General features: G+C 42.4%; 1 protein-coding gene across 2 annotated transcripts in view; it reads right to left on the bottom strand.

Annotated features, from left to right (window-relative positions):
- LOC140488182 (AP-1 complex subunit beta-1) overlaps nt 1–11,095 on the bottom strand; it is a 73,783-nt gene extending 62,688 nt beyond the window's left edge. For both annotated transcript variants that reach the window (XM_072588064.1, XM_072588065.1), the window contains exons 1-2: nt 10,958–11,095; nt 4,179–4,235 (exon numbers count right to left, since the gene is read on the bottom strand). In XM_072588064.1, coding sequence (XP_072444165.1) covers nt 4,179–4,215 — 37 coding nt within the window. In that variant the 5' untranslated portion in view covers nt 4,216–4,235; nt 10,958–11,095. The remainder of the gene's footprint in view (nt 1–4,178; nt 4,236–10,957) is intronic.
- Between the last annotated feature and the right edge of the window lie 1,718 nt (nt 11,096–12,813).

The following is a 12,813-nucleotide window of genomic DNA, read 5'->3' as shown; positions in this document are numbered from 1 at the left end:
TCCTCTGCTCCAACCCCAACAAGGGGGGGCACAGTGGTCGTTTGGTGCACCAACCTCTACCCCATTGAAGCCAAGCACCAACTCAGACACCTCCTTCTACTGCCCCCTCCACCACAACCTCACCTCCCAAACAATCCACAACCTCATCACCTCAGGGGATCTCCCATTCACAGACTCCAACCTCATAGTCCAGGAACCCTGCTCCGCCCAGTTCTACCTCTTACCCAAAATTCACAAACCCCACTGCCCCAGTCAACCCATCGTCTCCTTGCTCCTGCCCAACGAACTCATCCCCTCAAGTCTTGACACCATCTTGACCAGTTTGGTCCAGGAACTCTCCACATACATTTGGGACATCACCCATGCCCTCCACCTCTTCCATGGCTTTCATTTTCTCAGCCCCCAATACCTCATCTTCCCCACGGACATCCAGTCTCTGCACAGAGCTATCCGCCATGGTGAAGGTCTCCAAGTCCTCCATTTCTTCCTCTTCCGTTAACCCAACCAGTACCCTTCCACTGACACATTCATTCGATTGGTGGAACTGGTTCTCACCTTAAACAACCTCTCCTTCAAATCCATTAACTTCCTTCCCACCAAAGCGGTATCCATGGGCACCCACATTGGCCCCAGTATGCCTGCCTCTTCATCAGATACGTGGAATAGTTCATCTTCCGCAGTTACACTGGCACCATCCGCCACTTTTTCCTCTGCTACACTAATGACAATTAGCACCACCTAGTGCTCCCATGAGGAGGGTGAACAGTTCATCAACTTCACGAACACTTTCCATCCTGACCTCAAGTACACCTGGACCATCTCTGACACCTCTCTCCCCTTCCTGGACCTCTGCGTCTCCATCTCGAGCAACCAACTCAACACGGACATATACTTCAAACTCACTGACCCCCACAGCTACCTCAGACTACACTTCCTCCCATCACCACCATTACCAACCCCCACCCCTGTAAATCCCTTACTCCCAATTCCTCCACTTCATCTGCTCCCAGAAGGAGCAATTTCACTCTAGAACATCATAGATGTCCTCCTATTTCAAGGACAACAATTTCGCCACCCATGTGATCAACAATATCCTCCAGTGCATCTCCTCCACTTCCCACATCTCCACCCTTGAACCTTATCCCTCCAACCACAATAAGGATAGACCTCCCCCCCCCCCCACCCCCAACCTCCCCACCCCCCCCATCTTCCACTCCACTAATCTCCGTATACAGCACATTTCTGCCACCTACAATCAGACCCCACCAGAGCTGTATTTCCCTCCCCATCCCAATCTGCATTCTGCAGAGATCATTCCCTCCGCCACTCCCTTGTTAGTTCCATGCCCACCACCAACTTACCCAGCACCTTCCTTTGCCACCACAAGAGGTGTAAAACCAGCACCCACACCTCCTCCCTCACCTCCAAAGGCCCCAAAAAATCCTTTACATCCGCCAGAGATTTTCTATGCATCCAAACACCTCATCTACAGTTTCCTTTGCTCTCAATGTGGACTCCTCTACACTAAGGAGACAGGATACCAACTCGCAGAATGTTTCACCCCCTATTCCTGATGAAGGGCTTATGCCCAAAACATTGACTCTCTTACTCCTCAGATGCTGTCTGACCTATGCTTTTCCAGCACCACACTTTTCAACTGATCTCCAGTATCTGCAGTCCTCACTTTCTCTCTAAAACCTAGTGAGTAAACTGCACTGCCCTTTTGACATTTAGATTACTTTTTATTCAAAGAATAATCAAATGTACTGTATTCAGTTCCTAGAAGAGTACTTCACATGCAACCAAAAAATGTATGTAATCAACACCTTTCTACCACCCCAAACAATTCCACATACATAATGGAAAACAGGACTTGGTGTACAGCAGGCCTGAACTGTCTCAGAATCAAATATTAAAACCATAACTAGTCTGGTCCAACTTGAAACAATGGTCAAGGAGGAGAATAAAAAAGAATGTTTAATTACTTTGCTGTAAACACAACTGCATGAAACTGCAGCACCATTCTTTTGGAATGACTTTTCTTACTAAAGTATGCACTTTACAATTTTCACATACTAAGCCAAAAAAGAATTACACTAATGCAGTTTAAATAAAAAGTGAAATTGAGTGCTCTCCAACAGTCTGGTGCCCAGGGCAGCCAGCACCTCTTTATCAATGAGGCCAGTCCCGGACTGAAACCAGAAGCAATTCTGTATCAATGACCTTCGCACATTTACAAAACCTTAATGCTATGGCAAAGATTGTGCTGTGTTTTTGATATTTGCAATATGTTAACTCCTCCTCTCCTCTCCCCACCCCCCCCCCCCCAAAAACCACAGGCTCAAATATCAGTAACACAAGTGTCATGACTTACTTTGTCCTTGGGTCTTGTAGCAGATAGATTGACATCTATTACTATGCAAACACTACATTCCCCTGCAGCATGCTTTCGGAAGGTGTCGATGTTGCTATAACCTTGCAACTAGTCAACAGTAGACAATTGTAAACTTTAAAAGCAAGCACCAACAGAACTAGATTTTGCAAACATCAGTATAGTACAATTAAGCAACACTCGTTAAATCCAATAATCTAAATACAATGGTAAATTCAGTTTTTCTGTCATAAAGTCACATACGTGCACGTTAATATCTTACATAATTTACTACTGTGAGGTTGTTTATTGTTGCATTTAATATGTAAGGACACAATAGAGCTCATGTCAAATTGGTTAAATTCTGCTCATTTCAGTTTATAAGGAGAAACCAAAAGATTGGGCAGGCACTCAACTGTTCAATTATTTGATCAAGTATAGTGGATTAGAATACTTACAATACAAAATGTGGTACAAACTAGGAGAAACAGGCTTACTGTTATCTTATCTTTATTCACCATATCCTGAACAACACAGTCACAGCAGACATTTGAAACTTTAGATACGTTCTAGTATTACTGCTTGATAAAGGGTCTGAAGAAAGGCTACACCAACCCGTTAAAAATACAGGATTTCAGTCTTTGTATTTACTAGGGTATTCATATGCATTCAAAAAATTTGAAAGCCCTAAAACCTGAACAGTAAATATAAGCTGCCACTTCAGTATATCACTGAAAATGGAACGGAATAAGGTCTGTTCACATTACTGGAAGTATATGATGCACAAGAGCGCCTGGAGGAGACATTTACATCGATTTTGCTTTGACTGCAGCTGTTTAGCTATAAAGAAAAATTGGAATGAATGGGATTATTTTCTTTGAAGCAAAGAAATTTAATTGGGATGTATAAAAATATGAAGGATCGAAGTAGAATGGACAGGACTGAGCTGTTTCTTTTGTGGCTCAACAATTTAAGTTTATTTGAGCTAGAAAACAGTCAAGGATAAATCTTTGTGCTGAAAAGAATGGCAGAGGCAGAACCTTTGTTGCATTCGAAAAGTATATACATATACACAAGAAGGGCTGCATCTCACAAGGATACAGATTACAAATATGACAGGTCAACTAGTCTCTTCAAATGGCATGAATTTCAATGGTTCGGTAACAAAACGGAACCCTCTCAAGAAGAAAATATACATATTTAAATATCAAACGAGGAAAGTCTTCCCAGAATCTTCACTGACGTAGCACTGAAACATCATTGAAAGTCAGACTCTGAGTAACTGCAAGCCAGAGCTACATAAACTGGTACCTGTAAAAAAGAAGCACAATTCCAAAGTCCTGCTTGGGTGTGACTCCAACCTGACATCATAGGAATAATTGATTTCAGTTGTCAGTGCCCAACATGTGGATTAGACAGAATTTTTTTCTTTCAGTGCAACAACCTAACCATTTTACCCATTGATATACAATCATAACCAGGATATTATACTTCCTAAAAGATCCACTCTTCAAACTTCCACAGTGAAGAAAAAAAATACAAGAGGAAACAAAGCATTTAGGATCTGAATATTCTGAACATTGACTGTAAATGATTCATCAATAAATTCACGATAAGTGTTAAACCAGTTCTTTAAACAAAACAGGTTTAGTTTTGCATCAATTAAAATAAAAAAGCTGCAAAGCTGAGTTAGTTTACTCATGGTTGACAATTATTTAACAAACTTATACTTACTAAGTTAGAGAGAGAGAGAGAGAGAGAGAGAGAGAGAGAGAGAGAGAGAGAGGGAGAGATGAAAAGTTACTACCTTTCTTAGTTGTTGTGAAATACTTAGAATCTGTCATGGTGATCCTGGGACAGGCTTCTGAAAAGAAAAAAAAAGTAATTGATTTTCCTGCTGAACCAGCAATGTGGATTTTCCCAACAGGAAAAACAAAGTTACTGATTAATCAGTTTTAAGGTACAAAGCCTCTGTACTGAAACTTGTTTTGCAACTTCCCTGCCTTTTAGCTCTTTTGGTAAATCCTTCAAAAGTGTGCAAGTATAATCAGTAGCTTAATTTTCAGGTTAAAAAATACAAAACATTTTGTATAATATACGCTTTGCTTATTTTTGTCAATATTCATAAAGTAGCATTCCTCTTAAACTAGGAGTGGAAGGCAGACCCTGATGACCTGGTCCATATCAGTATTAATGATGTAGAAAAGAAATAAGATCCTTCTGAGGGTGTATAAGGAGCTTCAAATTAAATTGAAAAACATATGTTGAAGCACCACTCCAGCCACATGCTAAGTGATAAGGAATGACAAATAAAAAGGTGACTGCAAAGCTCAGCGGTGTGGGAAAGTGGGATTAATTTTATGTGACACCAAGACAGAAAGGATCTGGATAGCTGGGACAAAATAATAATGTCAAAAGAATAACTAAGGCTAGGGATGAGACTTGAAGCTAGCAAGGTAGGGTGGAGGAAGATGTGGCAGAAATACCTTTAAAAGTTGTGAGGGTAAAGGGAAAGAATAATAGAAGCATAAACAGTCATAGAACAAACATTTACAGACATTACTATATAAAAAAAAGAGGAGGGCACAATCAATAAGAATAAACTAAATTAGCTATATTGTAATTTACAGAGCGTTTAGGGGAATCCGAAGCAATAATTCTCGGAGGAAAATTAGATGTAGAGTCAACTGAAATATGGCCACAAAGAACAAGATTCCCAGTTAAAAACTGCAGGAAATAATACTCTTACAAAGAATAGAGACAAAGGAAAAAAGGTACGGTAGCAGTACTAATTATAGAAAACAAAAGAGCAGCAATAAAAACAAAAACAGAATCCATATCAATTGAGATGAGGAGAAGGAGAAGGGATTTGATCATGCTCATAAGATTAAGCTGTCGACCACCTGTTTATGGAAGGGGAGAATACAAATATGCAAGGAAATTTTTAAAATTAGAAAAGACAAAATAATAACCATGACAAAATTCAACTACTCCCGCCAACCAGAGAGCAGTGTAAAGGGAAACAAAGCTACTAAACAGTTAACAGATGACTCCTTTCTTGCCCAGCACCCAAGAAGTCTAGTATGGGAAGCATCATTTTAATCTATCAGTGGGAACTGAACCAGAAGATACAAGAGAAAGAATCTTGGAGGAACATCCAGGAAAATTATTTCAGATAATGTTTAAAAGAGACATAACAAAGATCAAACTAATGAATTGGCACCTAAACTAATTATACTGGGCCAAGGATAGAACTAAAAAAATGACAAAGAGAAGTACTTCTAAAAAAAGTTTAAAGTATCCAGAAAACGCCCAAAATGAAAGTAGTTAATAGATGTTTTTAATAAAGACCAGAAATAAAAATGTCAAAGGGATTGAGGTGATTTGGAAATAATTCAAAAAAAAAGAAAAATGATTACAGAATGGAAAATTAAATTATTTGCGAGTTTTGAGAAGATTTGTAGCTCAGGTTGAGGTTCTAGATGCAAGTTTGCTTACTGAGCTGGAAGGTTTGTTTTCAGACGTTTTATCACCATACTAGGTAACATCAGTGTGCCTCCAATGAAACACTGGTGGTATGGCATGCTTTTAATTTATATGTCTAAATTTCCTTGGGTTGCTGATGTCATTTCCTGTTCTTTTTCTCTGGGGATAGTAAATGGTATCCAAGTCAATGTGTTTGCTGCTGGTTGGAATGCAGCGCTTCTATCAACAAACACATTGACTTGGATCCCATTTACCACCCTTTGAGAAAAAGGACAGGAAATGACATCCCACAGAAAATGACGTCACCAACCCAAGGAAACCGAAACACAAATAAAAAGCAGGCCATACCACCAGTACTTCACCGGAGGCTCACTGAAGATATCACCTAGTACGGTGATGAAACATCTGAAAACAAACCTTCTAGCTCAGAAAGCAAACTTACATCCATAACAAAGTACCCCACAGAATAATATACTGAAAACAAGATAAAATAAAGTAAGTTGGAATCATTTAAAGCCCCACACTGGTGTACAATTTTTATCATAAATGCGCCATGGCTTCACAGGGTCAAGTTGCCCAAATATATTAGGACAAAATTTTAGATACATTTTAAACGAGGATAGAGGTAGAGAAGTACAGAATTGGGCAGCAAGTGGCTAGCACTGCTGTCTCAAAGTGTCAAGAAACCCCAGGTTCAATTCCAGCCTTGGGTGACTGTGTAGAGTTTGGACATTTCCCCCAGGTTTCCGCCAGCTGCTCCAGTTTCCTCCTTCAGTCCAAGAATGTGCAGGCTAGTTGAATTAGCCATGCTAAATGTGGGGTTACAAGGACAAGGTGAGGATGTGTCTGGGATGGATGCTCTTCCAAAGGTATGTGCAGACTCAATTGCTTGAACTGCATCCTTCTGTACTTTAGGGATTCTGTAAGAAGGAATTCTAAAGTTTGGGGCTTACGAAACTAAAAGCTTAGTTACGAAAGGCAGAGAAATTAAAATTGGGGCAATGAAAGAAGAGCACAACTGGATGCAGTCAAAGTTGTAGGAGGGGAGGCCAGTTGTTGAGAAAGGTAATATCATACAGGGATTTACGAACAGCGAAAATTTTAAAATTAAACATCCCATTGCTAGACTGGGAGCCAAAGTAGGTCAGCTAGCAAAGAACCAATGGGTGATTGGATCATGGGATAAGGAAATAAAAGTCATGAATAGCTTATTTTCCTCTGTTTTTTTTCCAGGATGAATAACTGAGGATGTCGAGGGATGACGTTATAGAGGTGTATAAAATCATGGTATGGTCTTTTCCCTCTGATTAGGAAGATGAAAACTGGAGCACATAACTTTAAGGCGATAGGATAAAGATTTAAAAGGGGCCCGAGAGGCAACATTCTCACAGAGGGTGGTGCATGTATGGAAGAAGCTGGCAGGGGTAGTGGCAGATGCAGATATAGTTACAACATTTAAAACACATTTGGACAGGTATGTAAATAGGAAAGATTTAGAAGGATATTATGCATCAAACACAGGGAAATAGGACTACGTTAGTTTGTGAGACTTGGCCAACATGGAGGTGTTAGACCAAAGGGTCTCTTAGCATGCCGTATAACTCTGACAGATATGGCATTAAAATGAAAACTGAAATATATTAGACAATTAAGATTGAGAGATAATTGTTGGACTAATCAAATTTAGAAATGATTAATTTTTGGTTCAAAATTAATTGCATCCACACAGTTAGAACAAGACTAAGAAAGAGACAGCAGATCCTTAATAAATTCAATTGAAGAGCAAATTGTGTCAGACCAATGGACAATTAATATTACTCCCATATTCAAAAAGGAGAATAGAGCAAAAATAATGGGTTATTAAGCAGTTAACTTAAAATTAATGCTAAAAAATATTGGAATCTTTACTCAAACGTATTAAGCCAACATCGAGAAACTGAACATTCAATAGTCAGTTTACTGAGTTCTTTCAAGTCATAGATAGAGAGGACAAAGTTAATTTAGTAGGTGCTATATTAGATGGACTTTCAAAGTACTTTTCATTAAAGTAACAGAGACTTATGCCTACAGGCTAACCTGTGAATTCTGGGGACAAGTAGCAGAACAAATCGAAAACTGAATATAAACGAAAAAGTAAGCATTCAAAGTAGTTACATAGACTATCAAGGTGAGGGTGTCTAGGACCAGAAGGTACAATCTCAGAGTAAGGGTTGCGTCTTTCCTCAAATTTGGAGGCCAGAACTGCACACAGTACTCCAGGTGTGGTCTCACCAGGGCCCTGTACAGCTACAGAAGAACCTCTTTGCTTCTATACTCAATCCCTCTTGTTATGAAGGCCAACATGCTATTAGCTTTCTGCACTACCTGCTGTACCTGCATGCTTGCCTTCATTGACTGGTGTACAAGAACACCCAGATCTCTCTGTACTGCCCCTTTACCTAAATTGATTCCATTGAGGTAGTAATCTGCCTTCCTGTTCTTGCCACCAAAGTGGATAACCATACATTTATCCACATTAAACTGCATCTGCCATGCATCTGACCACTCACCTAACTTGTCCAGATCACCCTGTAGTCTGCTAACACCCTCATCACATTTCACCCTGCCACCCAGCTTTGTATCATCAGCAAATTTGCTAATGTTATTGCTGATACCATCTTCTATATCATTAACTTATATTGTAAAAAGCTGCGGTCCCAGCACGGATCCCTGCGGTACCCCACTGGTCGCTGCCTGCCATTCCGAAATGGAGCAGTTTATCACTACCCTTTGTTTCCTATCAGCCAACCAACTTTCAATCCAAGTTAGTACTTTTCCCCCAATACCATGCGCCCTAATTTTATTGTGGTTCTGTTCGCCGAGCTGGGAATTTGTCTTGCAAACGTTTCATCCCCTGTCTAGGTGACATCGTCAGTGCTTGGGAGCCTCCTGTGAAGTGCTTCTGTGCTGTTTCCTCCGGCCACTATAAATGCCGGAGGAAACAGCACAGAAGCGCTTCACAGGAGGCTCCCAAGCACTGACGATGTCACCTAGACAGGGGACGAAACATTTGCAAGACAAATTCCCAGCTCGGCGAACAGAACCACAACAACGAGCACCCGAGCTACAAATCTTCTACCAAACTTTGAGCCCTAATTTTACTCACTAACCTCCTATGTGGGAGTTTATCAAAAGCTTTCTGAAAGTCCAGTACACAACATCTACTGGATCCCTCGTCCATTTTCAGAGTTACATCCTCAAAAAATTCAAGAAGATTAGTCAAGCATGATTTCCCCTTCATAAATCCATGTTGACTCTGTCCTATCCTGTTACTACTATCCAGATGTGCCGTAATTTCATCCTTTATAATAGACTCCAGCATCTTTCCCACCACTGAGGTCAGACTAACTGGTCTGTAATTTCCTGCTTTCTCTCTCCCACCTTTCTTTAAAAAGTGGTATAACATTAGCCACCCTCCAATCCTCAGGAACCGGCCCCGAATCTATCGAACTCTGGAAAATAATCACCAACGCATTCACGATTCCCTGAGCCACCTCAGTACCCTGGGATGTAGACCATCAGGACCCGGAGACTTATCAACCTTCAAAACCTGCAGACACCATATTGGGAGATATAGCTAATAGCAAGGAAGACGGCAACAAAATACAAAACAAGCTTAATAAATCTGGAGAATGGATGTGTAAATGACTAAGTAATTTGAAAATAGACAAGTGTGAGGACAGTAGACATTAAAAAAAATCACATTTCCTTTGGAAAAGGATCTTATTGGGGTAGAGAGAAAAACTGAGGACAAATAAATTAATAAAAGCAGAAACAGGTCAACCAAGCCAAATGACAAACCATGCTTTGGGTGGGAAGTTGCTTGCATGGAATATAAACACTTGTTTAACATGCTGGACTGAAGAGCCTGTATCTGTACTATAAAGTACAGTGTAATTAAGAACTGCAATACCTCATAACATCAGATTCAGAATCATTCAACCTATCACATCAGTGAAAAGAACTACCTAATTTGGTTCCTGCATATTTTGCATTAGACAAATGTTGAAATGATCACAGGCAAATATATTAAAATAGCAGAAGTTTAAGTTGACATTGAGCGTGCTTAATACAGCAATATCCATTTAAACAGGTAGGTGTTTTAAACTTTTGTAATAAAGATTTGGATTTTTAAAGAGAGAAAATATAAAACAATTCCAAACTGAGAAGAGCTAGGACTGTCATTTGCTACAAACACAAACTGAACCTAACACTCAAACAATGATGGACGTGGTGTCAATAGACCAGAGTTTTCCTGTCGGTATCTTGCAGGGCAAACTGAGCTCAGTTAAACGTCAATGCTGAAGAGGAAACGCAGCGTGTCCATCAGCACGGTTACCCAACTCCTAGTCCCTGGTCACTTAGCCATGTAGCATTTCAGAGGGTCGGTGTAGACTCAATGGGCCGAACAGCCTCCACCTGTACTGTGATTGTAATTCTCCATTTGACATTTGCCGACATAACAGCGATTACACGTTAAATCCAGTTATCAGGCCAAGAGCCTGGAGACTGGACGAGGCGCTATTTTAAAAATACAAAGTTTACACCGATCACCATCAGGGGAGGCGTTAGGAAGGAAGGGTCTGGCGGGAGTAGGGGGGAGCGGTGGTGGAAAGGATGTTATTGAAAAGGGCACGACTGTGTTTTTAAGGGAAGATACATATTCACACCGAAAGGCGCCCGGGTTGTCAAACTCTCCGGGGGGGGGGGGGGGGGGGGAGTAAAGGGGGGCGGGGGGGGGGGGAGTAAAGGGGGGCGGGGGAGGGGGGGGGGCTGACAGTCTGTGCACCTGCGCGGGGGTCCGACAGGCCCAGGGTGGGTCAGGGGGTCCAGGTGCCCGCGGTGGGCTGGGGGTGAGATGGAGGGCACGGGCACGGGCACGGGCACGGGCACTGACTCCCCCTCCCCCTCCCCCTCTGTGCGAGCGCGCGCGCGCTCCCCGGGTAGGGTTCAGCCTCCCTCTCCCTCCCCCCACAAAACTCACACACGATCCCAACTTCCGGCCCCGAGAGATAAATAAACTAGTGACCGGGTGGGGGAAGGAGAAGGGCAAGCACCCACCTCCCCGCGGTCACTCGGTTAAAGTGAGGGTCCAGCCGCCGGTCGAGAAGGGGCCGCCGGATCGACTCCCTCCAAACGCCAACTGGAGCTTCAAGATGTCCGCCCCGTCGCCAAGCTGTGCTGTCACCCAGCTGACCCGGAAACAATCCGCGCCAGGGGGTCAACTTCCGGCCACGCCCCTGGATCCGGGCCCAGGTCCCTTGCTTTCCCTCCCCCCCCGCCCCAACAACAGGTGCATTGCAGGCTCCTTGCGCCAAAGATCAGTGTTGGTTGGGCCCCTGACATGGGTTTGCCCCAAAATGAGGACCCAGATCATTTCCTCAATCTTGCTGCAAAAACCATCACGTTTTTTGTTAAAAAAATGAATAGGGTGTGCTGGGGAAACTCAGCAGATCTGACAGCATCTGTGGAGAGAGAAAGAGTCCATTCTAGAAGAATATGATTCCAGAAATCATTTCGCACTCTGTTTCTCTGACCACAGATGCTGCTAATCCTCCTGAATTTCTCCAGCACTTTCTGATTTTCTTTCACATTTCCAGCATCCACAATATTTTACTTCTGTTATTATTTTATCCCCTAGAAAGCAAGTTGAAACTTGATTCATAAACCCCATTAGTGTCCTAATTTTGAACATTAAGCAACTTGTAAAGCACCATTCACTCAAAGGGAGTGAAGAAAACAGTCCTTTTTGAACTTGTGGTCCCATGTTGTAATGCTATAAACCTTGTTCGTGCACAACAGAATCCAAGAAACAGCAGTAAGATAAACCCAGATAATCTATTTTGCGATGCTGACTAGGAACCTCTTTCTTTAAGACAGTCCCTCATGGTTGAGAGGATTTGCTGCCATAGTAAAAGTGTATTTTCAGATAACTGAAGAGTCCAGTGTATGACCATATTTCTGTAGTGATCGGAATGGTGCCAGCTGGGTGCATCTCATAGAAAATGAGTTCCCTGATTGGAGTTGTTATATTCACCCAATGAGGGAGTCCAGGCTGACAGAGATAAGCAGGAGTGTTACCCAGTATGGAGGAGGGAGGGCAGATCTGAAGACCTTCTCGTGGATCTGCTCCTGGGCCTGGCCAAACTGGTCATAAATAGGTCCAGTCAGCGGGCCGTGGAGGGGGTCGTTAGGGCCGACTGCCTACCCCTCTTCCGCGGTTATGTTAGAGCCTGGGTGTCTCTGGAAAAGGAGCACGCGGTGTCCACCAACATCCTGGAGTTGTTCAGGGAGAGGTGGGTGCCACAGGGAGTGGAGTGTATTATTTTCCCCTCCAACTCTATTTTGATTTAATCCCTGCCCTCCCCTTCACTGTTTGTTTGATCACACAGCATTGCCCTCTGATGTGAAGGGCACTGCTTGTCACTGGCCACTCGGGTGTTTCCTTTCTTCCTGGTGGTGGAAATTGAATAAAGATTCATACATCTTGTGTGTCTCACTGTGTCTCACACACAGCATGGGTGCTGGGGAAAAAGAAAAAAAAGAAAAGAAAACAAAAAAAATACATGAGTGTTGGGGGTTCTGTTCTGCGCTAGCTGGGTCAATGTCATCTACTACGCACATGTAAATAAAGGGTGACTTGTTGGCAGAATATTGGCCTTCATGAAGTTATCTTAGTTTCTGTCAGTGATGAGGCAGACAATGGTTAAGGGTCAGATACTCAGATGGCCACATGCTTCTTTCTCTGTTGACACTTGACCTCAGCTTATCACCTGCAATGAAACTATACAGATCCGTCCTTCTCAGATGCTTTCTTCTCAATTCAGACAGTCTTAGGCCAGGGTTTCCTAAGTGTTAACGGGGATATTGCACATTTTCAAGGAGGCTTTGAGGGTGTCCTTGAAGCATTTCCTTTG

The sequence above is a fragment of the Chiloscyllium punctatum genome, chromosome 17, assembly GCF_047496795.1.
Source record: "Chiloscyllium punctatum isolate Juve2018m chromosome 17, sChiPun1.3, whole genome shotgun sequence".
Lineage (NCBI taxonomy): Eukaryota > Metazoa > Chordata > Chondrichthyes > Orectolobiformes > Hemiscylliidae > Chiloscyllium > Chiloscyllium punctatum.
This window is presented reverse-complemented; position numbering and strand designations above follow the sequence as displayed.